The 27573-nt window shown below is 35.2% G+C and overlaps 1 protein-coding gene and 1 pseudogene across 1 annotated transcript in view; one reads left to right on the top strand and one right to left on the bottom strand.

The window, feature by feature from the left end:
- The window catches only part of Cdk17 (cyclin dependent kinase 17), a 69893-nt gene that overhangs the window by 5431 nt on the left and 36889 nt on the right, over nt 1-27573 (bottom strand). Inside the window, exons 3-13 of the mRNA XM_048357771.1 lie at nt 23863-24027; nt 22417-22550; nt 20100-20225; nt 15899-15955; nt 14881-14995; nt 13705-13799; nt 13166-13228; nt 10403-10526; nt 6981-7101; nt 5754-5851; nt 4154-4259 (exon numbers count right to left, since the gene is read on the bottom strand). Coding sequence (XP_048213728.1) covers nt 4154-4259; nt 5754-5851; nt 6981-7101; nt 10403-10526; nt 13166-13228; nt 13705-13799; nt 14881-14995; nt 15899-15955; nt 20100-20225; nt 22417-22550; nt 23863-24027 — 1204 coding nt within the window. The remainder of the gene's footprint in view (nt 1-4153; nt 4260-5753; nt 5852-6980; nt 7102-10402; nt 10527-13165; nt 13229-13704; nt 13800-14880; nt 14996-15898; nt 15956-20099; nt 20226-22416; nt 22551-23862; nt 24028-27573) is intronic.
- LOC125359914 lies at nt 2174-3234 on the top strand (annotated as a pseudogene).

The raw sequence follows: 27573 nt of genomic DNA, 5'->3' as shown, positions 1-27573 counted from the left end.
ACTCTTGCCACTAGGCTATATCCCCAGCCCAGAACATCAAATTTTTAATATTCAAGAAAAAAATTACAAAAGCTATAGTAATTTTGTTGTTTTCTTTTTGTCAGTGTTGGGGCTTGAACACAGTGCCTGAGCACTGTCCCTGTCTTCTTTTTGCTCAAAGCTAGCACTCTACCATTTGTGCCACAGCGCCACTTCTGGCTTTTTCTATATATGTGGTGCTGAGGAATCCAACCCAGGGCTTCGTGTATGCGAGGCAAGCATTTTACCACTAGGCCATATTCCCAGCCCCAGTAATTTCCTTTTAGTTATCTTTCTATCTCAAAATAAAGTAACTTCTCTATTATATGGCAAGCTTAAGTAGTGCATGAGCTTTTAGTGTCCAAATGAAGTACAGAAGAGCACTATTCATTTATCATGTAAGTGAAATATCTGTATAATACAGGATGAATACAGAGACAAACCAGTCAACAAGTTTATAACAGAATAATCTGCTCAATGATGGGTATTAGAAGGTACTGAGGTCAATTTAACTGTGCCACAAAACCTTTGGAAAATTTCACTAACAAGTGTTGGTAAAAAAAAAAAATCAGTGTGATAGTGCATAGGAATAGTGGAGTTAGGGACTATTTTAATGGGATAATTGTTTCATCTGAAATCTAGGTTCTATCTTGTATTGCCCTTTAACTGGCAAAAGTACAATTATAAAGAAACATTTTCCTCTGAGAGTTTTCAGTGGGTCCTATGGATGTTTCAGGCGGGACATTCTCCAAACTTTTCCATTCCTTCAAGTATTGTCATTCCAGTATATATCCCGAGTGCCCTAGGCACAGACAAGCTTGGTGCTAAGGGCTAATATCATAGAGAATCTGCTTCAATGAAAAGCCTTAACCTACAATAAGCATTACCAAGAACAAACAATCATTCATGTCAAAGATAGGATTTATGCTACTATGGAGAGTCATGCAAAAAAGTCCAACACTGATTATTCCTCCTCAGATATTTTAGTTCAGAATGATATTGGTTGCTATAACAATAAGAAAATCAATTCATATGAATTTTTTTAAAAATATTCTTTTTGTCCTAAGTATTGTGCTATTCCTTCCCTAGGTTGAAAATAAATAAAAGCAGATGATAGGTGCTATATTATAAACTGGACTGACTTGTAATTAAAACAATGTCGTTATTTGGTATTTTGGTGATTTAAAAAGAATTTTTAATGAAAGATAGAAAATACAACAAATGCAACTATTTTTTTCTGTTATTTATAGCAAATACAACATATTCCATAATGAAAAATACTGTGACTAAAATTTTAATGTGAGTCTTAATCTGAAAGTAGGGATGAGAAGAAATGACACTTGGAGTCAGACCTCAAGTTCTTCAAAGTACATGTATGTGCATGTTACAACTCATGATTAAACTTCTTTGTACAATTTTATGCTAGCAAAAAATTAAGTTAAAAACTTTATATTCTGCAAACACTCAAAATATGTCAAAATCTTGATGGATCATCTTGCTTCAGTCAAGATTCTATGTATTTCATTTTCTTTTGTTTGCATTTTAAACATAAATTTTATTTTATAAATCAATGACAACTACTGGAAATTGTTTTGCAAAATCTCAGGCAGTCACATGAACACTTTCTATAAGACTGAGCAGTTCTTCAGAAAGAAAAGCAAAAATTATACCACAATCTTTATAGTGCGAATAAATCATTTACCAATTGCTTCTTTCTGAGAAAAGGATTTATCAATAAAAAAACTCAAAAACTCACTATACTAATTTTGGTTACAGCTCAATTCTATTTATATACTTTGATTTTTTAGTCACTGAATGAATATGACAAAAGGAAGAAATTTAAATTATATCTCAAAATATTTAACAATTGTATTAATAAGTTCTAAATTTTACTGTGGCAAATACTTCAAAGGATGGAAAAGAATCAATTGGTTATCTCTTTTTCATTTAAGGATAAAATGTACCTGGGGGTTTCAATTGGACAAATTGACAAGGGCCAGACTTAGACTGCATTCCATCCTGACCTGGGGGCTACGGGCCTGAGATCTGTTTTTCCTCCCTCTCTTCTGCCTGTGAAAAGTCGGGGCCCTCTTTTCTTCAGGGTTTCCAGGCTCCCAGCTTTCGGAACTGGACAGATTCCACTCACTATTGCTTTATGGAGAATTTCCAAAAGGTAGAAAAGATCGGAGAGGGCACGTATGGAGTGGTGTACGAAGTCAAAAACAAGTTGAACGGAGAAGTGGTGGTGCTTAAAAAAATCCGCCTGGACACTGAGACTGAGGGTGTTCCCAGTACTGCCATCCGCGAGATCTCTCTCCTTAAGGAACTTGACCACCCTAATTTATTGTCAAGCTGCTGGATGTCATTCATACAGAAAATAAACTCTACTTGGTGTTTGAATTTTTGCATCAAGATCTCAAGAAATTAATGGATGCTTCTGCTCTCACTGGCATTCCTCCTCCCCTCATCAAGCGCTATCTCTTCCAGCTGCTCCAAGGCCTAGCTTTCTGCCATTCTCACCGGATCCTGCACTGAGACCTTAAGCCCCAGAATCTGCTTATCAACACAGAAGGGTCCATCAAACTGGCAGACTTTGGACTAGCCAGACTTTGGAGTACCATTTCGTACTTACACCCATAAGGTGGTAACCCTGTGGTACCGAGCACCTGAAATCCTTTTGGGCTGAAAATACTACTCTACAGCTGTAGACATCTGGAGCCTGGGCTGAATCTTTGCTGAGATGGTGACTTGCCGTGCCCTGTTCCCTAGAGATTCTGAGATTGACCAACTCTTCCGGATCTTTCGGACTCTGGGGACCCCAGATGAGGTGGTTTTGGCCAGGAGTTACTTCTATGCCTGATTATAAGCCTAGTTTTCCCAAGTGGGCCTGGCAAGATTTTAGCAAAGTTGTGCTGCCTCTGGATGAAGATAGGTGGAGCTTATTATCGCAAATGCTTCATTATGATCCCAACAAGTGGATTTCAGCAAAAGCAGCTCTGGCTCACCCTTTTTTCCAGGACGTGACCAAGTCATTACCCCACCTTCGCCTCTGATGCTCTTCCCAAAGCCCTCATCTCATCTCATCTACCCATCTAGTGTGGGCTTCACCTGACTCAGGGCTCTGGGCTATTTGGACTCAGGTGGGCCCTTGATCTTTTATGGCCATTGTAGGCACTGCTCACCTTTCCTACTTGGGAGATTCTGAGGTGGAAGGGAGGAACACCCTTCTTAGTCATTGCTAAGGAGGGCTGGTATCCTAAACCAAACCAAACCGTTCTCCTCCTCCATATCAGGTTTGCTATTCCAGTCTCCGGATGTCCCATAGTTATTATTTGCCTGTGCTTGCAATAGCAGGGACCCCAGACCCCCTGCTGCTACTGTTTGGTTTTTGGTAAAGGCCAACTGATAGCAGGGGGCTAAGTTGGAACACTTGCGAAGCAAGCAAAACCAAACCATCTGAAGGGGGTCTGTTTTTAAAGAATTAGGTTAGAAAAAAAACTAGATCCAATCAGCTTTTACCCTAGTTTTAATGTTTCACCTGGCCTAACAGGCTGACTCTCAAGACACAGGTCTGAGGGGAGCGGAGAGAAAAAGATAGGTCCCCTCAAGTCTCCTTGTCTGTCTCTACTATGGGGGCAAAGAACCCGAGAAGGCCCAAAGGACACAGATTATTCTTCACTCTCATCTGTTGCCTTATGATCAGCATGTGGGGAAAAAAAGTTTGAATTTTTCATTTCTTTTAGAAATCTTAGTTCTTCAATTGCCAGGGATCCCTATTGCCCATGGAAAGCCACCTCTAACCCCATAGGAGTACAAGTAAAGGTTTAGTCATCTTTTTAGGAATACTGACACTTTTTTAGGGCTGTGAATGGGTAGGACATTGGGAAAAATATATTTCTTTAAAAGAAGGATGAACAAATATTTATATTTCAGGTTCCAGGCTTTTTTGTTTTTTGTTTTTTTGTCAAAGTGGCTAAATTTGCTGCCATGCGCACCTTGGGGATTTTGTAATTCAATTTTTTTTGTGTTTTTTATGACATTCTTGTTTCTCCCCCTTGTCCTCCAATGTTCTGCTAACATTATTTGTAATTTAATTTGTAATTCATTAAAGAAATTGTTCTAAAAAAAAAAGTACCTGGGTGCATGGTTAATTAGAGGCTGCGGTTTGTATTTTGGAAAGTTGTAGTTCTTGAATTCATCATTTGATGAAACACCTGGCCAAGTTTCCTGAGATGGAGTTCCTAAATTTAAAAAAAAAAAGAAATTACATATGGCATACATAAATTATATATGTACACATATGTGTATAAACAAACCTCAAAAATGTCTTAGAGAATGATTTTTATAATTTTTTTTAATAGTGCTAGGTAGGGATGGAAACCAGGGTCTCATACATGCCTAGGCAAGCACAGTAACAACTAGAACACATCCCCAGACCTAGACCATTTAACTACTCAATAAAACTTAAAGTTCTATACTGGGTGTCAGTAATTCATGCCTATACTTCTATTTACTTGGGAGGCTGAGATCTGACGATCACAGTTGGAAGCCATTCCAGGCAGACCAATCCAAAAGACTTTGTCTCCAATTAACCAGCAAAAATTTAACAGGAAGTGAAGGTGTGACTCAAGTGTTGGAGAGCCAGGTTTGAGCAACAAATGGAGAGTACAAGGCTCTGAGTTCCAGCCCCACTACTGGCATATACCGCCCCCCCCAACACACACACATAGAAATAATAAAGATGTACTTTTTGTGTTATTAAATGATCTCATATGCTTGGTCCTTTTTCTATCCAACTGAGACCATGTTAAGTTAGAACAATCCTTAATTCTATTCTGAAGGCCAATTTTCAAGAACGTTTCTGTATTCTTTCATAAAATCTTTATTGCAAATATGAAAAGTGAGAAGAAGTTACTTAGGGCCAGGCACGATAACACACAAGCCTGTAATCCCAGAAACCCAGAAGGAACAGACAGAAAAATTACAGTTTGAGGCCAACACAGACCAAAAAAGAAGTCACCCAAACCCTGTCATAAAAATAAACCAGGTATGGAGATTTTTATTTCCAAACCCAGGTACTTAACAGGTGGAGAAAGGATTGTGGTTCAAGGCAAGCTTGGCAAAAAGGTCAGAAACAATCTTTTCTCAAAAACAACCTGGCAAGGTGGCACATAAAGGTAGTATAATCTCAGCTACTCTGGAAGCAATGGTGGGAGGATTGTGATCCAAAAGCCAGCAAAAAGTAACTATTTTCAAACAAAATAAAACACTAAAAGGGGGTGTAGCTCATATAGTAGAACTCTTGAATAGCAAGCATTATGCATGAGTTCAATTCCAAATACCACCAAATACTACTACTAAGATTTTCTACCAATGCAATGAATTCAATCCCAAATACTACCAAATACAAAAACAAAAGGAAGGGCTATCTTTATAACAATTAAGTCAATTGTAATTCTTACCCATAATAGCTATATTTTTTTAAAGATATAGGTCCCACTGATATTGAGGACTGAACCCAGAGCATCTAGAATGTAGTCAATTCCTTTATCACTTGAGCCACATCTTCAGCCCTTTTGTTTGCAATTTGCTTGTGAGACAGGGACTTGGTAACTTTTCTGGGCCTAGCCTGTAAGTTTGGATTCTCCTATCTCAGCCTCTACAGTTGAGATAAAATCTTAATGTATCTAGTAAACTACAGATAAAAGCCAATGGAAAAAATTTCCTTCTGTTACCTAGTAGTCGGAAAATTAAGTGCAGTTCATCTTCTACCGTTGATCCTGGAAACAGAGGTCTTCCAGAAGCCATTTCAAAGAAAATGCAACCAACGCCCCTTTAAAATATATCATGAAAAAAAAAGGAGCAACCATTTACATATTATGAAGCACAATACATTTTATTCCTTAAGACTGACACTGGAGAAATTTGTATTAGCCTGCTAAAAACATCCGTTGGAGGCATTTTTAGATTTACTTATATTTACCCATTTGTCTAAACTTCTGTAATGCCAACTCATTTTTCCCACTTAAAATGTCCATGTGATTAAATGCTTGCTATGTGCTTATCAAATCCTATGTATCAGCTACAGTGTGAACATAGACTGAAATGGGCAAGGCAGGAAGGGGGAAACCCAATTCAAAGAGACGTTTATGACAATCTAGGAAATGAGAGTGGCCTGAGGTAATGAAGTAGATAGCACAGAGAGAAGGAAGCAAAAATGATTCAAGGCCTTAAATGCTTAAGTAGAGACAGAATATGCATGTGTGGGAAAGGATGCAAGAGAAAAAGGCATAAAGTGTGGTGTGAGAATAATGGCTATGATGTTTTATTTTTTATTTTTAGATAAACTTAAAGCTGGTAATCTTGATACATTAATGATAAGAGAAGATTTCTCTTACATTATTGTGTCTTTTGAGTGCTTATAAAAATACTGCTATTATCTTTAAGTAGTTGTGCAAAGGAGTTGCCATTCAACAAAGCAGTTTATGAATACAATTCATCTTGACCAATGTCACCCTTTAATGTATTAACTAATTTGGTCTTAATATTATCTGTCCAAATTGAAAGCAGTTATTTATTACTATTTTCACCTTGTTTATTAAGAAAACTAAGGCACAAGTAAGTAATTTGAATCAAATTATTACATGGATGTAAGGGATAGAACTGATATTTAAACCTAAATAATGTTACTCCCATGCCTGAACTCTTAGTCACCACTTATTTTGTGGCTCTTTAGAATAATATATCCTTAAAAATCAATACCAACCAGTATGCACTATGTTAGGGGAAGGGAACCTTTATTCTGCCAAGGACCATTTGGATATTTATAACATCATTTGTATCCCATCCAAAATTATCAATATAATCAGACAGCTCATGAGCCAGACATTCCTTACCCCTTCCTGTATTAACAGCTACACTCTTCTAAAATTATAATGGTAACAACATCTGTATATACTTACCACATGTCAATCTGAGTTGAGTACTCTGAAGAACCAAGAAGCACATCAGGTGGCCGGTACCACAATGTGACAACTTCATTTGAGTAGGTCTTTGTAGGAACTGATTTGGCTCTGGCCAGTCCTTTAGAGGGAAAGGAGGAAAAAAGAATTACAGAGACTGAGGTCCATATGACACCAGACAGAGCAAAAAAGCAATCGAGACCCCATCAGGATTATAAGAGATTTCTCAGCCCCTATCTTCACCCATTGCTCCATTCAAAGAGATATCTAAGATGACAATTCTATAGATTCTTCAAGTTTCAATAAAATTAGTTTTATGATTTTTATTGAGTCTTAGTCTAGTTAATCTTTATGTAACTTAATGAAATAATTGTGAATGTACCTGGTACAGCATCTGACTTAATTTAAACTTAGTATGTTTTGTTTTTGTTCATGAGCCATGGTGCCAAAATTATTTCCTTGCTATAATTAATTCCAACTAGGCAAAATAGGTTAGTGACACACATAATTTTGCTTTTCATAGCTATGATACTAACATGTAATTTTGTTTGTGACAGCTGTAAATAAGATTTGCTGTATAGCTTCTTGTTACAAATTCAGAGGTCATTGTTTTATTTCAGTTAAATTTCACTGACAGTTTTCTGGTAGAAATCTATTTGATGAAGATTTCTATAGAATAAGTTATACTTCTCTCAGTGCTCTTACGTTTAGCATATATAGGTAACTTTAGAAAAAGAAAGAGCTCAGTACTTCTGATAACTGTGCAAATGATGCAAACATTTGCCATTCCTCTGACTTTAATATGGACTCCTCCAGTGACTGATTCAAGTATGAATCACATCTCTAATTTCTAATCACCTGAAGAAGCAACTTCAAAAAGTTACTGAAGAAATATAAATTCATTTTTACCATATATTTTATTTCAAGTAACAAGAGCGTTTAAGTTGAGATTGCATTATGCATGTAACTTTCAATGTGTAATATCAAATAAGAAAAATGTCGTATGAGTAATTCTTTTTAAACTGGACAAATTACATACCAGCTATTTAAAGATTATAGGTGTGAGCCACCAGATGCCAGCTTATTTATTTATTTTATTTTCATTTTTTGCTGGTCCTGGGGCTTGAACTTTGGGCCTCAGCACTGTCCTTGATCCCATTGCTCAAAGCTAGTATTCTACCACTTGAGCCATAGCACCACTTCCAGCTTTGTCTGTGAATAATTGGAGGTAAGAGTCTCACAGACTTTCTTGCCTGGACTGACTTCAAACCATGATCCTCAAATCTCAGCCTCCTGAGTAGCTGGGGTTACAGGTGTGAGTCACCAGTGCCCAACTTTTAAGTTATTAAAGTCAGATTGGGGGCTTACTTTAGTAATCCTGGTTACTGAGGAGGCTGAGTTCTGAGGATCTATCTTGTTTCAAAGCCAGTCTAGGCAGGATAAGTCCATTAGCTAGAAAAATGATGGACTGGAGGTATGGCTCAAATAGTAGAGCTACATATAGCTGTGAGCTAAAAAGCTGAGTAGAGGCACAAGGCCCTCAGTTCAAAACATAGTGCCACTGCAAGCATAATTATAATCCTAAAGTGCTTTTTGTTTGGTAGGTCATGGGGCTTGAACTCAGGGCACAGGTGCTGTCCTTGAGCTTTTTCACTCAAAGCCAGTGCTCTAGCACTTTGAGCCACAGTGCCACTTGCAGCTTTCTGGTGGTTAACTGAAGATAAGAGTCTCACAGACTCTCCTGCCAGAACTGGCTTTGAACTGTAAGCCTCACATCTCAGCCTCCTGATTAGCTAGAATTATAGGTGTGAGTGACCAGTGCCCAGCTGGTGCTTTTATTTAGATAGAATATGCACACACACACACACACACACACACACACACATAGCGCCAGTCTGGGGGCTTGAACTGAGGGCCTAAGCACTGTCCCTCGCTTCTTCTCAAGGCTAGCATTCTACCACTTGAGCCACAGTGCCATTTATGCCCTTCTTCTATATATGTGGTGCTGAGGAAGTGAACCCAGGGTTTCATGTATATGAGGCAAGCACGCTACCACTAGGCCATCTTCCCACACATTTAGATAGGATATTATTGGTACCAATTTATAATTTAAAAATTAAAAAAGTTATTAAAAACAGCACTTATATGCTGGCATGAATAACAGTTCCACAAAAAATATTCTCCCAAACACAAGAAATATTAGTAAGAATGTTCTGGTTTTACACTTCTATAAATCCCTTTAAAGTCTATTTTAATAGGGGATAGCTAGATTTTATGATTGCTCTACACTCAATCTGCTGAGATATGGTTGCTTGGACTGTATCTCACAACATATGTATCACAACATGTCAAATATGCCATACATATAAAGAGAATCAATCTCACATAAATATGAAGGTGGAAAAGAATATTTCAATAGCCTTTTCTGAAAAATGTAAGCTGTATCCTTTGTTACATTAGAACCAGGAAGGACATGTATTTTTTTAAGTTATATAGCTATACAATTATATCAATGAATGTCTTATATTTTTGTTAAAATTCACTGCTTGTTCTTGAGCTTTAAATGAATCCTTACTTGTGCATGATTCTGTAATGTCATGCATTGGTAATGTGGAAAATGTTGGTGCCTTGAGTTATGTATTACAAATATATTTTATAAATTGCTTCACAAAACAAAAACCCCTGCATTTGTTTGTATCCCCATTGACCAATTAGAAAGTTCTCTAAAATATTATGAAGCTATTAAGCTCAAAGTAGCAAATCCAAATTTTCTAAATCTAATTTTTGTTTGAAAACTTCAATTTAACTACTAGTAAGAAATCTTTCAGTTGTTTTCATTGAAATGATAGGCTTACTTTACTCTTATACTTCAGTCATTTCCAATAAATGTCTGCACACGTGTTTTATATGCAATTCTCATTTTACTACACAGAAAGCAAACACTGAAAAGATTTGGACTTAAAGATGGTTTAATATAATAAACTAAGTTTACTGCTGCACCAAATAGCTTAAGTATAATTAATACTACTTTCCCTACAAATGTGTAGCTATGAAGAAATGTTGTAGGGGCACTGTCATGGCAAATACCAAGGAATCAGTATGGTTAACTCTCTCACTGCTTTTGAATCATTAGTGCAAATATTACCTCAGTGAAAAAGGTAAAATAATGCTTAGTGTGATTTTGATAATATATTTTCAGTGTGGAAGAGTCTCAAGAGCCCTAGGGGTCTAAGGAATATGCCTGACAACCCATGACTTTTGGTATTTGTTGCTCATAACCACATAAACTACCCACCAACAGTGCTATCAAATAGCTTATTTTGTGGTCTGCAAAGCTACATAAAAGTGATGACACATCATGACAATGGTTCTTTTTAACTTAGCTACCTGAAAGTATTTATAAACATCTCATCATTCCATACCAAAATCTGCTAGCTTTAATTCTCCTTTTTCATTAATGAGGAGGTTCTGTGGTTTCAAGTCTCGATGTAACACCTTTCTTCTATGGCAATATGCCAAACCACGTAGAATTTGGTATAGAAACAGCTATGGGAACAAATAAAATGACAGTAAGTCTTACAGAAAATGAGACACACTTTTGGTATAAGCATAAATTATGGTAAGAAGAAAAGCCACTCTACTATATGACAAGAAAGACAAGTATTTATATCTTCTAAGAAAAATGCATTTTTAGTTGTTTTCTAAGTATTATAGTTAAGTTTGTTATTTAGCATGAAGAATCTTCCTATTGTTTATTTTAGTGATATCTATGAAAATAGCTATCATAAATAATATGTTCCCTAAAAGATAGAGTGCTAGCCTTGAGTACAAAGAAGCTCAGAGACAGCACCCAGGTCCTGAGTTCAAGTTCAAGGCCTGGTAAAAAAACTAAAAATAAATAACACTTTGTCTTTGTAGCAACAGTTCATTTATTAACAAACATAAGTTAGCTACATATTTATAAACTTACAGACTTGCCAAAGGGTTATTACAGTTTAAAATATAAGCAAAAAACTCCTGTCATTTATTTCTCCCCTAAAACACACACACACACACACACACATATATATGTGCATGTGTATATGTATGTGTGTGTGTGTGTATGTATATGTACGCACAAATAATTTTTAAAATCTGACTTGGAGCAGCATCTTTAAAACATAAGAATTGATTTTATGGAAAACCTAAGGTATCAAAAAGAATGGCAAAGTCCTTGCAACAAAAATAACCTGATCTCTTTCCATTTCCTGGGCACTCTAGTTTCAACACCTCCTACTCGCTCTCTAAGCTCTGCTGTGATTCAAAAGGAATATAAGAACTATAGCACTTGCTTGGAACAGACAGCTCTTGGAAAGAAGCAATTACTATAAAGCCAATGGTAGAGGGTTTTGTGGATTTTTGGTGGCAAGAAGGATCACATCTTAATTCTTTGTGGTTAGAAAAAAAGATCCTCAAGTATTGAAAATTCAGAGGCATCTTCAGTTCATTTTTAGATGAAAAAACAGGGAAGAACATAAGAAAAAGACAGGACAGCAGATGAATTCTAAGCAGCCAAATATCCAGAATCTAAATTTTATGTGTTTTTGAAAAAGCCTAAAAATTACTATTCCAATTCTCTCATACACTTTATTTTTTGAAAATAGAAGCACAATCTTTCCTACTTTATTTAACTTATTTTTTAATTTTATTTTAAGCAGTTGTACAATGCAGTTTCAATTCCACAAGTCAGATTATTAGTAAAATGCATCTTTGTAACCATTTTGATGAACAAATTATAAATCGCTTTCCAACTTTAGCTACGCATATACACCTGAAAAGGTCTACCTTGAAAGATACAAACTTTTCAAACCTGATAATAATTAATGAGTACTTTCAAAATTGTGATTATCTTTTAAAATTATTTCTTACAAAATTATTTTCTTTCAAAAGCAGGAAAAGCAAAATTAAAAATGGGAAAGTACATAAGTGACATTTATAACACCTGAAAAACAAAATATAAAAATATGATGAAAAAAACCTCATAGGACACACACACACACACACACACACACACACACACACACACACACACACACACACACCAAAGGCCTGTTCTAAAATTGTTAGTAATGCATTGTCCACATGTCTTTTAGTAACCGAAACTGGCTCTCCTTTATTGAAACTTACAATTTAAAAGAAAAATAAGTGTATAACGTTATTACTTATAGAATTATAAGTTCTCAAACATACATACAGGACAGCCTATTTCCAAAATGGCTTCTCAAACTATCAATTAAGTTTAGATAAGTCTTTGCTAAATTTGGAGCATACTTCTTGGTTCAAAGAAAGATAGTATGAACAACTATGTCAAATGCTTGCCAGTCAACTAATAATTTTGGAGTTTCATCAGATACTGATTATCATAACAAATTTCCCTTATCATTACTTGAATTCTTTGATATACTAAAAAAATACACCAGATTACCTTAATTTTCTTTCTAACAATATAGGTAGGGGTTTCTAGCACTGCATTTATGACAGCTGAGGGGTTCCTAAGAGTATCATAGACTCTTGCTAAATTGTTATTTTACAATTAAATGTCACTTTACATTAAAGAGTTTCACTATTTAAAGGAGGGATGTGTTCACAGAATGCACCTATCATTTGTATTTATCTTAAGTATTTGATGATTTTTAAAAGCCGAATATACCTATATAAACTTTCTATATATAGGACAATAAACTACAATGTGAGCAAAAATATCAAAAGTAATTTTTAAACAGGATACAGGGCCTCTCTCCTATAATTCTAACAATTTTGGAGGCAGAAACTGGGAAGATCATGGTTCAGACTGGCACAGGGCAAAAATGGCAGGTCCTATGTAAAAAACTAACCTAAAAAAGCAAGAAAGGATTGAAGGTACAGTTCAAGTGGCAAAACACTTGCCTAATAAGTACAGAGTCCTCCCAAGTTCAAACACTAGTACTGACAAAAAAAAAAAAAGAAAAAAAAACAAAATGAAATAATTCTACAAAAGGTCCAATTTTATGAAAGTTAAAGTATAGCAGACAGAAATTGAGTATATGTTCAGAAGACAATAATGTATTTGAAGCTTAGAAAATTATAATAAAGTTACAAAACTGGTGTATTTCACTGTAAAAAATAGTTCATCTCCAGACAAAATTTAAAATGACACTGAAACACACCTTTACATTGTGCATACTCATGATGTTTCCACAGTCATCCATGTACTGTTTCAGGTCTTTATCCTGGGGAAAATAACAGCACTTTACTACAGGATACAAAATTTTCAGGGTGCACAACTGACTCATTTAAGTAGGATTTTTTATTTTTGCAGGGAGAGCAGTCCTGGGGTTTGAACTCAAGGCCTGGGTGCTGTCCTTGAACTTCCTTTGCTCAAAGCTAGCACTCTACCACTTGAGCCACAGCTCCACTTCTGGCTTTTTGGTAGTTTATTTAAGAGTCTCACAGGCTTTCCTGCCTACGCTGACTTCGAACTGCAATCTTCAGATCTCAGCCTCCTGCGAAGCTAGGATTATGAGCATGAGTTGCAGGTGCCTGGTTAGCATTTGATTTTTAAATACAAGCTGCTTTTTTAAGGAAAACAATGCACCACACACATAATTTAATTAACTATAATTGCCTTTCAATTAGCCTGTTAAAAGGTCTATTCTGCTATTTCATGAAAGAAAAATTAAAAACTAAATATTTATTAAATGCTTACCAGATACTCAAAGACCAGAGTCAAAGATTTATCTGTGTGAACAATGTCATGTAGGGTTACTATATTTGCATGTTTTAAATCCTTCAATAGTGAGACTGAAAAACAAAAGGAAGTCAGTTTTTTAGTCTGTGGTAATCACACTCTATAAAATCTTAAGTAAATTTAGTATTTAAATTTAATATTCCAGATTATATTTAAGACAATGTTACAACCTAAATTACCAAGGGGGTTTGGCAGCAGATTTTGTTTGCTTTCATTGTTATTCATTATTATAATACCTAAAATTGTCTGCAATATTACAACTCTCAATCTTCTGCGATTTTTTTCTCTAACATTAACTTTCTGAGACAAGAATTTAGATATCAAGTGCAAGCTGAATTATAATCAAGTGCCTCAAACTACTTTCTGAATATTATAGTTTTAAATAAAATGATATCATGTGACATAAATGTTGATATGCTGTTTATTTATTTTTTGGCCAGTCCTGGGGATTGAACTCAGGGCCTGGACACTGTTCCTGGCTTTTGTCTGCTCAAGGCTAGCACTCTACCTCTTGAAGCCTCAGTACTACTTCTGGCTTTTTGAACTGAACCCAGGGCTTCATGTATGTGAGGCAAGCACTCTACCACTAGGCCATATCCCCAGCCCCTATTTATTTCTTATATTTGATTAATTTATACAGTTAACTTATAATTACCTAGGACAATTTTTTTTTTTAATTTAGTAGTGGTACTGAGGCTTGAACTCAGGGCCTGGGCGCATCCATAGCTCAAGGCTACTTCTACTTCTGACTTTTTGCTGGGGGTGAGAGGGAGGTTAATTGAAGACAAGAATCTCATGGCCTTTCATGCCCAAGCTGGCTTCAAATATCGATCCTCACATCTCAGCCTCCAGAATAGCTAGGATTTCAGCTCTGAGTTACTGGTGCCTGGCTCTCCTAGGTCAAATCTTTATCTGTCACTGATCTTTAAAGATATCATAAGATTTTACTATAAACTATACAATAACATAATCAATTTCTTTATATTGCATATTTTTGGTTTTAGAATTTAACTTTGTAAGGTCTAATCATATCTTCCAATCATATATATTTCTATATAAATCTGAGCTCTCTTTATTTGTAAGAAACATACTCATCTGGGTTTGGTTTTCAAACATTCAATGTAAATGGTATACCTTCTCTTATGGCTGTACATGGTGCACCTTCTTCGTGTTCCAAACGTATCTCTTTTAATGCCACCAAATTTTCTGTTAATTTACTTCTTCCTTTGTATACTGTTGCATATGTACCCTATAAAACATATTTTGAAAGACATCAGAGAGGTCTCAGTTTGTAGAGCACCGGCCAAAGAATGAGAGTGTCTGCTGAATTTGAGTCCCAGTTTTGAACAAACATAATGCATCAGAACATTAGGACAATAACACTACCTGGGTTATGAAAAGCCCTAACTGAATTTCTAACTTCTAGGGCTTAATTCTATCTTACAAAGAAAAGTCCATAATCAGATTAGCAGCAAACATTAAGCTCCATATGCAGCTTTCATATTCTTCTAACATTACAGAACTTCTCAAAAATATAAAAACATAGACTTTAACTTGGTTTCTAAACACTTGTTCTGATTAACAAGCTGATCAATAGTTTTAAAATTAAAAGGTACTTTATCTGCAATAGCATACGAAGACAGAAGGACACTAGTTGAGCATATTTAATAAAAATAGAATTACACTGTCGAACTATGAGAAATTTTGCCTGTTTCTAGACTTTTCAGAATCTCTATACATAAACTCCTTAAAAAAATTCCATCAAAGCTTCTCTATTAACTAAAATGTTTATTTTCTTTATCTTTTCTTATTGTGGAAGTTTATTTTATATTAGTAATTCTACAGAAAGTGTCAAGTTCAAGACAAAATCTTAAGTTTCCTCACTCTTTGATGACAGATGTTTTTCTCTCTGGAGTGTTTTTACTTTCACAAGTTTTAACTCATGCCATGTCCCACGTGACAGTAGACTGCCAGGAAGATAACAAGCAAATGCCTATTTTGTTACCAAGAAAGCACAATACCTTTGCTTCAATAAGAATTTTCAAAAATACTTTTTGTTCTCTCAAGCTGATGGGATAATTTCAAGGACTGAAGTGGTCTAATTCCTTCTAATGTTCTGCTGCTTTTCAGAGCAAGATAAACAAGTACTCACCTCTCCAAGCTTTTCCAATTTGATGTAGGTTTCCATTTTCCCAAATCCAATTTCTGACTGAAAGGAAATCATTATAAACTTAGCATTTATTCTAAAATTTTCAATTCACTTCTCTCATCTTTTAAAACTTCCCTAAAGAATCTATACTCCAATCATCAAGTCCTTTATCAAGTTTTAAAATATACTTGATTCTGGAAGAAAAGAGGGCTCAAGACCATAACAATTAATAACCAAAACTGCAAATCTATGTTATAGATTTGGAGTGGTGGTTACTTTTATACTATGAAGTTTTTTTTTTCTTTTAGGGTTGTGCTAGAGTTTGAACTCTGGTCATTTCACTTCCTAGGGGAGTGTTTTATGTTTAAGTCATCACTCCAGCCCTACTTTTTTGGGGGTATTTTTGAGTCAGGGGAGAAAAGGTTTTTATCTCTAATTCATCAGGAAAAAGCTAGAAGTGGAAGTATGGCTCAGGTAGTAGGAGCTACAGCCTTGAGCAAAAAAGCCAAGCGAGAGCAAGGGACCCTGAGTTCATCCCAATACTGACACAAAATAAACCAAAAGAAGGTAGGGAGGAAGTGAGAAGGTAGAAAAAATGGTTGGAAGAAATTAATTGTATGTTTTGAAATAGCTAGTACAGAGGATTTTGAATGTCCCATACAGAGAAATGTGTAATTTAGGTGAAAGATTACTCAGTGTAATCGGTGTATCACATATTGTATACAAAGATTAAAATGCCATTGTACTATTTAAACATGTATGACTCTGTCAATTAAAAATACATATATAGGGTTGGGAATATGGCCTAGTGGTAGAGTGCTTTTCCTCGCATACATGAAGCCCTGGGTTTGATTCCTCTAGCACCACATATATAGAAAAAGCCAGAAGTGGTACTGTGGCTCAAGAGGTAGAGTGTAGCCTTGAGCAAAAAGAAGCCAGGGACAGTGCTCAGGCCCTGAACTGGCAAAAAAAACTCAGCCCCAGGACTGGCAAAAACAACAACAACAACAAAAAATACATATAAAAAGAGAAAGTGAATCTTGTAGCATAATTATACAGTTAAACTTAATTTGAAATCCAGTTTATAAAAATAAAATCATTACTGAATTGATGCAGGCTGGCAGAAATCAGACAAAAGGTAGATATAACTAGTGAACTGTCAGCAGGATAATTGAAACAATAAAAAAAGCATACCATACCCCATATCCTATTTTAATAATTTCAGGCTTTAGAATTTAATTATTATGTCCAAATAGCAATTACTGAATCTTTAAATGGGAATATTAGAAAACTTTGCTTGTATTTTTTATCTGCTGAACTTGACAAGATTAACAATACATATAATGACTAGCTTGTTGGTGTGCTCTCCTACAGAAATTATTCAGAGGACAGAAGACAAAGCTCATTTATTTAACAGTGAGCAAGCACAATGCTAGGTGCTGGAGTGTGGTGAGAATGACAGATGAGATTCCCACTTACATGAGCTCACAATGTAGACTGAGTACTACTTCATATTACATAAGTGTTATAAAACAAGTTAGAAATGGCACAGTATGCTTTATATTTCAATATAAAAAATAAAGATGTCCTGTTTTTCCTGATATTCCATTGTTGCAAGTTAAGAATTCATTGTTTCATATTCCTAAGCAAATTTCTGTTCAGATGGCTCTTAGAGTAAAAGCTTATCCACAATAAAAATACACAAATTGTAACTTACATGGGTAGTCTTATAATTTAGTGTAACTTGTGAGTAATAGTATACATTATGGGAAATTTCTAGCTTGCCTTGGATCTCACAAGGTATTTTAGGACAATTAAAAAGCTGTGCTAGCATGCTAGAGCTGTAGTTCTAACTTAGCTTCACAGCAAGTGAAAGTCATGCAGCGGTTCTACACAGGTCATTGTTACTGTAACTGGCAGTAATGGGTTTTATCCCTTGGACACGAGAGGACAGAAGAAATTTTCAGTGCTTCAGTTTGATTTATCATTTTCACCTTACAAAGTTTGCTGTTAACCACATCATACTTCCTAGCCTTGTATTTCATAAGTGAAACTTTACTTCGACATCCCATTATATGTTGACTACCTTGAGAGACATCAGACTTGGCACTCTTATTTTCTCATCTGCTCTTATACACATCATTGTACATGCAAGGGAGCATTGATAAATTCTGACTATTTGCATATAGCCTTTCCTATTTTGTTTGATTAAGGGCTAAAATAGTTCATTTCTTATGAAACACAAATAAGTATTAAATAGATCTTTGTCAAATAACCAATATTCTTAACATGAGCTATGATAACTAAATGTAATGTGTCCTGAGTGAGGTCCTGGGAGAGATGAAGGATGTTAGTGAAAAACCATTAAAATCTGAATAAGTATAATACATTCGAAAACCAAAAATACAGTACAGTAATACAATGTAACATCACACAAGGCAAAAAATGAACTGTAACCACATATAACACAGATGAAACACAAAATAATTAACACAGAACAAAATAAGCCAACAACAAAAATACATATTATATATTTCTGTACATATTGGAACAAGTATTGCATAATATACAAACTTTACAGATATATACATTTCCATACATTTGTAAAGGCTGTATAATTTTTTAGTAGGACTAGGGTATTACACTTGCTAGGTAGGCACTTCATCAATTGACCCTCACCTCCAACTCTTTCTGCTTTAGTAATTTTTTTAATAGGGAGCTGAATTTATACTCAGGTTGGCCAGGACCACAATCCACTTATTTATGTTTCTCATGTAGCTGGAATGATAGGCACAAGTCATCATGCCCAGCTTTTTATTGGTTGAGAAAGGGTCTATAAACCTGAATTTTGCCAAGGTTGGCTTCAAATGATCACCTTCTTGATCTCGGCTTCCTAAGTATCTGAGATTATAGGCATGAGTCACTGAGCCTAGCTTTAAAAAACATTTGAATACATATTTTAAAATTTCTAATTACAGAAGTTTAAAAGATTGACTAAGAAAAATTAGAAAAGAGAGCTGGGTGTAGTGGTGTATATTCGTATTTCAGAAGGCTGAGGCAAGACTGTCATGAGTTAGTACGAGACCAGCCCAGCTACAAAGCAAACTCCAGGAAAGCCTGGGCTACATGACCCAGTCTCAAAAAAATAAAACAAAGAAATGTACTCACTGAGCCTTATGTATGAAACTGTAACCCCTCTGTATATTACTTTGAAAATAAATTTGAACAAAACAAAGGAAACAAACAAAAATATTAAGAACTGTATAAATAAATCCGTGTGAGCCAAACACCAGTGACTCACCCTTGTTGTAATCCTAGCTACTCAGTAGACTGAGATTCAAGGATCGAAGTTCTACGCCAGCCTGGGAATTAAAATCCCTGAGACTCTTATCTTCAAATAGCCACCAAAAGGCTAAAAATGGAGTTGTGGCTCAGGTTAGAGCATTAGTCTTGGGCACAAAAGCTGTGACAGTGCCCAGACCCTGAGTGCAAGCCCTAGGACTGGCACAAAAACAGAACAAAACAAAACAACAACAACAACCAGAGTGTGTTCATCAATGAGAATTAAAAAGGTCCAGGTACTAAGGCTTACAAAAAATGATTATAGTAATAATAATAAATAATCATAAAAATATGACAGATGCAAGTAAAAATAATCTTTGGTATTAGATGGTAAGAAGGACTTAGAAATTTTCATTTATTCACCTGGTACTAGTTACACAATTATATTAATGCTACAAATATTTATTGAGTGTATGACCACAGTTTAGATATCTCATTGTATAATCTACATATTAATAGGTGTTTGTGTATACCTCACGTAAATGGTTCTTCTACATAGTAGGTGTTTCTTCACATATAGCATATATCAGTAAAACTTAACCAAAACTAAAATATACTTTTAATTTTACTCCAATATGCATGTATCTTATAGGTTCTAATAAATCCTTAAGAACAAAAAGAATCAACATATAGAAGGTAATGTAGTAAAATTTAGGTATTCAACAGTTGTAGATAAAAAGTGAATCCAAGGGCTTGGGATATAACTTAATGGTAAAGCATTTGTCTAGCATGTGTAAAATCCCTGGGGTTGCACAGGGTGGAAAGAGAGGGGCAATCTTTTCATCCAGAGAATCAAGCAGGCAGATCAGAGGGTGTACGTCTAAGAGACCAAACACTAAGGAAAAGGAGACCAAACACTTACTAAGGAAGCTCTACGTGACCTTCGGCTCATAGGTTGATCAAATGGTGGGCTGTTGATCTGCAACTTTTCAAGATATCCATCAGGTATTCTAATATCTGCAGGTAGGGATAACCGCTTATTTAAATCCTACAACAAAAAAGAGGCGTTAATCAAAACTAGAAGTGCCAAGGGCATTAGACTTTTGAATTCATGATCGTTACCATACATTATATTTTGGGAGATTAAAGTCTTATTACAGTTGCAAAGTTACTTACATTGATTATGTATACTATACTAAAGGCACAAATATTCACTATAGCCAGGTGCTGATGGCTCATGCCTGTAATTCTAGCTACTGAGGAGGCTGAGAGCTGAGGATCGCAGTTCAAAGCCAGGAAAGTCTGTGAGACTCTCATCTCCACTTAACCACCAGAAGTAGTGCTGTGGCTCAAAGTGGTAGAGCACTAGCCTTAAGCTGAAGAGCTCAGGGACAGAATTCAAGCCCCTTGACAAACCCCCCCCCACCCCCCAAAAAAAATTCGCCATAAGCAAAAATCTATAATGCGGTTTTAAAGAAATAGTGGGAAAAGATTGTTGTTTTATCAGAATATCTTCTTATTGCTGTCAATTAAAATAGTACACAGTGTTTGTATTTTGATTATAAAATATGAACTGGGAAAAAAACTTGGATTTTTCTGCCATGGCTGCCTTTTAACTTTTTGCCTCTGATCTTAGTGAGAAAACCTAAACACAGGTACTAAAATGAACTATTTTAAGCATATAATAATAATAAACCCCGTTATGAAGAAAATTAAGGCCAGGTACCAATGGTTCACTCCTATGATCCTAGCTACTAAGGAGGCTAAGATTATAGGCAAAAGTTCAAAGGCAGCCAAAGCTGAAAAATTCTCAAGACTCCATCTCTTAATTAACAAGTGAACTGCTGGGTTGGAGGCATGGCTCAGTCATATGAGATTCTGAGTTCCAGTTCCAGTACCAGCAAAAAGAAAAGGAAAGAATATTTTCAATATTGTTGTGACATACTATACAGTTATACAGAAATCAAACTCATGCCTACAGTAAAAATATTTTCATTTAGAAAACAGATATTGTTTTCCTTATTCATTCAAAAGTAATTTTTTAATAATGAAAATGCAATTAACCAATAGGATAGATGATCTAATTATTATTTCAATAGCAGTAAAAAGCATGTTCAGCCAGGCACAGGAGTTCATACCTGTAATCCCAGCACTCAGGAGCGTGAGGCAGGAAGATCTGAGGTTCAAAGCCAATCTAGGCTACAATAGTGACACCAAATATCCAAAAGGAAGTAAGAAAGGAAAAAAAAAGTACAACACCACAAAGAACAAACGTTCAGTATTTTTGCAAAGCACCGTGTGTGTGTGTGTGTGTGTGTGTGTGTGTGCGCGCGCGCGCACGTGTTTATGCTGGTCCTGGGGCTTTAACTCAGAACTTGGGTGCTCTCCTGGAGCTTTTGTGCTCAAGGCTAGTGCTCTACTCTGTGTCTTAATCCACTACACCTCTGGCTTTTTGGTGGTTAACTGGAGGTAAGCGTCTCACAGGCTTTCCTGCTAGGACTAGATTTAAACTGTGATCCTCAAATCTCAACGTCCTGAATAGCCTAGGATTACTGGGATGAGCCATGGTGCCCAGTTAGAACACATAGTATGTACAGTACATACTGCTGTAAGTTATACTCAATTTCTGTCCCTAAGGTTTTATGTCGTACTGATAAAGAAAAGAATTCTGGGCTTGGAGAGTGGTTTGGCGGTAGAGTGCCAGATTAGTAAGCACAAGACCCTGAGTTTAGACCTCAAAAAGGAAAGAAAAAATATTCTTTTACATGGAAAAGCAATTTAAATGGGCTATAGAAATGTGTAGCTATGATAATATAACAAAAGAAATGTTACTCAAAGAAAAGGAAAAAAAGCTAGTGACTATTTTACTTATATTTCTTAAAAATTTGACAACATATTAAACATGATGTACTCAGATAAATCTCAAAAGAGAAATAATTAACATCACATTTTCTGCAAAGAGGACTTTGCTGATATATTATTTTAGATTTATGGTAATTTAAAACATCTTAAAATAGTGTTTTGTAGCTACAATTAATTTATACCTGCCCTGGGACAGGAACTAGAAAAAAAGGAACATATTCAGATTACTACTGATTAACATTAAGAAACAGCTATCTTACAAGTGTCATTTGCCTTCATGAAAAATTTCATGGGGCATTTATTTGTTGGCTATATGTGTGCGTGTTCTTGTTATAGATATAAATTTACGTACAAAGGCACAATTTTTAAGAGTTTACCTCCATTGAGATCCGTCTATGGATACGATTTCTGAGACAAACTCCTGTAGGTGACTGGACTTCATCAGATGATGTCCCAGAAGCTTGGTCACTTTCACCATCTGATCCCATTTTTAGATTTTCATGTACAATATCTGTATCAGAAAAATGAGACATTGTTTATCTGTAAAAAGATCTATTATAGGACTAGGGGCATGGCTGAAGTGGTAATTTCTTTAGCATGCATGAGGCCCTCAGTTCAGACCCAGTACTGAGAAACTCAGAAATAGAAATACTGAGAGAAATATTCCAAGAAAAATATATATACTGATTTTTCATATAATTTCTTATAACTCTAGGTAAAATAAACAGTCAACATAAAAAATCATAGTATTCAAAGTCTCTGACATCTTGAATGCAATAGGTATGCAATTAACAGATCAAAACATAATGCAAACTGGGTGGCAGCGGCTCACACCTATAATCCTAGCTACTTAGGAGGCTGAGATGTGAGGATTGCAACTTGAAGCCAGACCTGGCAGGAAATTCTATGAGATTCTTATCTCCAATCAATCACCCACAAGCTGGAAGTGGAAGGGTGGCTCAAGTTGTAGAATATCAGCCTTGAGTGAAAAAAGCTCAGACCTTGAGTTTGTACCCTAGTATCAGCACCTGCCTTGAGTGAAAAAAGCTCAGACCTTGAGTTTGTACCCTAGTATCAGCACATGTGCACGCATGCATGCAAACTCCAAATACCACAGAAGACACCATCAAAAAGACCATAGAAATAAACATAAAATATGTGAAAACCTGCAAATATGTGTTTTTTTCCTGGATATTTTAAAGAACATAGTAATAAAATAGTAACAACTCAGGTGATATGCTAATTTTTTTTCTTGGTAGCAGTGTTTGAATTCAGGTTCTTGAGGTCTTGCTCAGCTTGTCTGCTCATGGCTGGTGCTCTACAATTTAAGTACACATACAGTTCAGCTTTTTACTAAATCTTTAGGAAATGGGATAACATCAAACTGTTTGCCTGAGCTGGCTTCAATCTGAGATCCTAAAGACTTCAGCCTCCTGAATAGCAAGGATTACAGGTGTGAGCCACTATAACCATATGGTGATGAATGGAGGAGTTACTAAGGTATTACACCACATTAACCTCCAACCTAGGTTACCATTCATGTTGAAATATTTTTACAGGTTTCTTTGTTTCATAATGTACAAGTATTACTTCGCTATAGAATTAGTACTATTTCTCTATAGTATCAGTACTACTATCACACTAGAGGAGCCTTAACTACATCCTTTCCTATTTGTAACTTAGTTTTTTATTAACAAAGAGAAATTAGTTAATAAAGGCTGGTTGATTTTTCATGCAACTACAACCTAACTACACACACGTCCTATAATTAGAAAGTAATCAACTGACATTAGAAAGTGGCACTTGAAAAGTAATCAGATTACCTAATCTACTTCCATTTCTGGGCATTGCCATGAAGGAACCAAGGCTTCCGCCAATTACACTGTGAGGTCTCCGCAATGGGGGCTTCTTGAAAGACCCTGTGTACTGGTGGAGGAAGGAATGCATACTGTGAGACGTTGGAGGTCTGCCATTCTTCACAATAGGCTCTGTGGTTCACGGAATCCAAAAATCATTTCATAGTCAGCCCAAGATTCAGGATCACATGAGAAAGATTGAGAAAGCAAAACAGAAAACAAAACAAAAAGTTGTAAAGGAGATAACATTTAGCTTCCCTTTTTTTTGTTTGTTTTTTTTTTGCTATTTAAAGTTGTAGAGTTAATATAATTTCTATAAAATGGTATTTCTAGAAAACACTGAAAACTGAACTCAGGAACTCACACTTTCTAGGCAGGCACTTTAGCATCTGATTCATTCCCCTAGTCCTTTGTGCTTTAGCTATCTTGGGGGACAGTGTCTCACATTTTGCATTGGCCAATCTGAACATTTAAACTTCTTACATAGCTAGGATGACAAACATGTATCAACATATGCCACCAGATCCAACTACTGGGGTTCTCATGAACTTTTCTCTTGGGCCAGCCTTTAATCCCAATGCTCCTAATTTCTGTCTCTTGAGTAGCTGGGACCATAATACTGAATCACTGGGCAAACCTTATTTCTTTCTTACTAATAAAAAATGCTTAACAATCACAAAAGTACTAATAAAACTTATAAAAATTTTATCCATTTATTTTACCCAATCTCAAGATTGTTTCCATATTCCTCCCTCCATGTACTAGCTTCCTAGTATGTACCTTATAATTAAATATGCTACAAAATACAAAAGACCTAAAGGAATTTATATCCCTACTGCCAGATACTAAAAAATGTATGTCAACTGGCAAATAGAACAAAAGTATTTAGTTGGTATAAGCAGCCAAAGATCCACCATTACGCAGAATTTTTAAAATTTAATACTTCAAAGTTATTTAATTATAAGTGGGGAAAAATCTGAAAGATTGTGTAAAAAGATGTATTTCAGTTCTTTGGGTATATCACTAGAAATGGAATTGCTGAGTCATGTAGAAATTTTATGCTTAATTTTTTGAGAAAATGAGACAATATAACTTTTGACAACTTAAAAAAATTAAAATATTTAATACTTTCTCAGTAAAAGGAATTCTAATGTGCTCAGAATTCTTTTCCCTTTTAGTTATTTTTATAAACAGTATTTTATATTTTCACTTATAAATCTTGGAGCAAAAATTTCATTTCATATTTAAGTAAAGCTGTACCAAGTTAAGTTCATTGTGTTTAAATCAACCATGTTTTCCTATTTTTTTGCTTCTGTTTTTAACACACTAACTACAAACTCAGGACTCATCTTTCCTTGATTCAATTCTCCTTCCAATATGCAAACATCCTAAGTAGATAAACATACAATTTAATGTGAATTATAGTTATATTCATAATGGAATTTAAGCATGCATGGTATGATCAATGGTAAAAATGCTAGAAATAATAGCTCAGATTCTACATGGGAGAAGAATAGATCCAAGAATCTTGATGCTACATATAACTAACCAAGGTATAGTACATACTATAACTTTTCTAGGATGTTTACAGTTCTCAACTCTATAAAAGTGTTACTTCTCCCTTTGATTGGTTTTAGAGTGTGCACAAGGGCCACATGCTTATAGAAATGCAAAAGTAGTAGGATTTTGATCATGCATCTGACTGACAAAATTGGCCCAAAGAAAATTTACTCAGAGAAATTATAAACTATATTTTTCCTGTTTCTTAAGCTATAATTGTTATTATTATTTGGTGTCAAGCAAGAATAATTTCTATTTCATAAACAAATATTACATGTGAGAATATCAATTAAAAAGTATAGTTTATACACATTCACTACATCATATTTTGTCATGAACTGAAATTATGTGAAATAATAATAGCAATGGATAACAATAAATTAAAATCCTGAAGTCTATAAGGAAAAAACATTTTGGAAACAGTCATCAGGCACTGCTAGGTGACCAAAAAGAGAGAATCTCTGACAAAGCTGTTGGTGAAATTCACATTTTAATCCTAAAGGAACAAGCAACAGCAGATGATGATAGTCTATACTACTACTAATCTCTCAACCCAAGAAGAATTGATGTCTAATTATGATGTCTTCAAGTAACTCAGGCTAAGAAACCCATGAGATCTCCTACTTGCTGTTTTTATTACCTGTTAAAGTTTAACACTGTAACAAAAGGAAGTTTTAAGAAAGAATGTAGTTTTTAACATTTTACCATTTGTTACAAACTAAGCATGTTTTAAGACAGTTAACATTGATAATGTTATGATAATGTTATTGATAACGACTGTTGCTGTAAAAAAAGTAGACTTTTGAAGAATGAGAATGCAAACAGTGAGACAAAATAAAGAAGAGAGATGTCAATAAAGATGGAGAAAACATGAAGAGCTGTCTCTATTACAAAACAGTTGAAAGCATAGGCAATAGGAAAAAGAAGTTGACAATAGGGTATCAGATTGATGATGAGGCAGAGGAATTAAAGCAAACATAGACACTGAAAAAACACCGAGAACATTTCAAAAGGACATTCAAGAACTAATGGATTCTGACAAAAGATCAAATCTATGTATAATTGAAATAAACAGGGAGAAGAACTAAACACAAAAGGCACTGAAAATCTATTCAACAAAATAGTAACAAAACTTAACCTCAAGAAAAAGAAAAATGTCTAATGATCAAATTTTCTTTAATGTAGCTGAGACCCCAGATGCTAATGTCTCATGCCTCTAATCCTAGCTACTCAGAAAGCTGAGATCTGAGGATCATAATTCAAAGTCAGCCCATGCAAGAAAGTCTGTAAAATTCTCCACTAAATTACCAAAACAGCTTGAAGTAAAGCTGTGGCAGAAATGGAAAAGTGCTAGCTAGCATTTAACAAAAGAAACTCAGGGACAGAGTCCAAGCTCTGTATTCAAATTACTTAAAAAATATAATAACTACATACCATAATTTATACCTGATCATCTTTAGCAAACATAGTAGTAAGATATTTCTACCATAAAAATGAGTAATGAATATTAATAAAGCAGATCCTCTTATAAAAAAAATAAAAGATCACAAAATCATCTTTGGGATTTAAGCCTAATGTAAAAATTTTACCTCCTACATATAATTATATCCAAATTATTATCTTAAATTTCTTACTGAGATCATGTCTCCTCTTTCCACGTTAAAAATAAAATGGTATATATCAAGGAAAGCTTTGTCAAAACCACAGAGGCTTAAAGGAGAGATGTAATACTGTAGACTTTGAAGTAAAGTAGGCTCTGCCAACAGTGAGTGCGGCAATAAGGAGCCTTCTGAGGAAAAGAAATTAGGTAACTGAAACCTGGGTAGAACAAGTTAATTTATCCATTTCAATGGATTGGTGTGTCACAAATTCCAACCCATGGTTCAATAACTTTAGCTAAAAATCCCTTTTCACAAGTAATCAGAGTTTTGTCCAACTGCTGTATGCCTCTAACAAAATTTCAGGCACGAGCAAAGAATGCTTACCAGATACTCATATGACACATTGGCAGCCATTAACAGGGGATCCTTTCTGGTTATTCTGACAACTCTAGGGTTTTTTGGAGTTTGAATATGTAGCCTTATTCTACAAATTTCACCAAGGTTGCACTTTAATTCA

This window comes from Perognathus longimembris, chromosome 1 (assembly GCF_023159225.1).
Source record: "Perognathus longimembris pacificus isolate PPM17 chromosome 1, ASM2315922v1, whole genome shotgun sequence".
Classification (NCBI taxonomy): domain Eukaryota; kingdom Metazoa; phylum Chordata; class Mammalia; order Rodentia; family Heteromyidae; genus Perognathus; species Perognathus longimembris.
The sequence above is the reverse complement of the archived record's forward strand: the minus strand, read 5'-3'. Positions and strand labels throughout refer to the sequence as shown.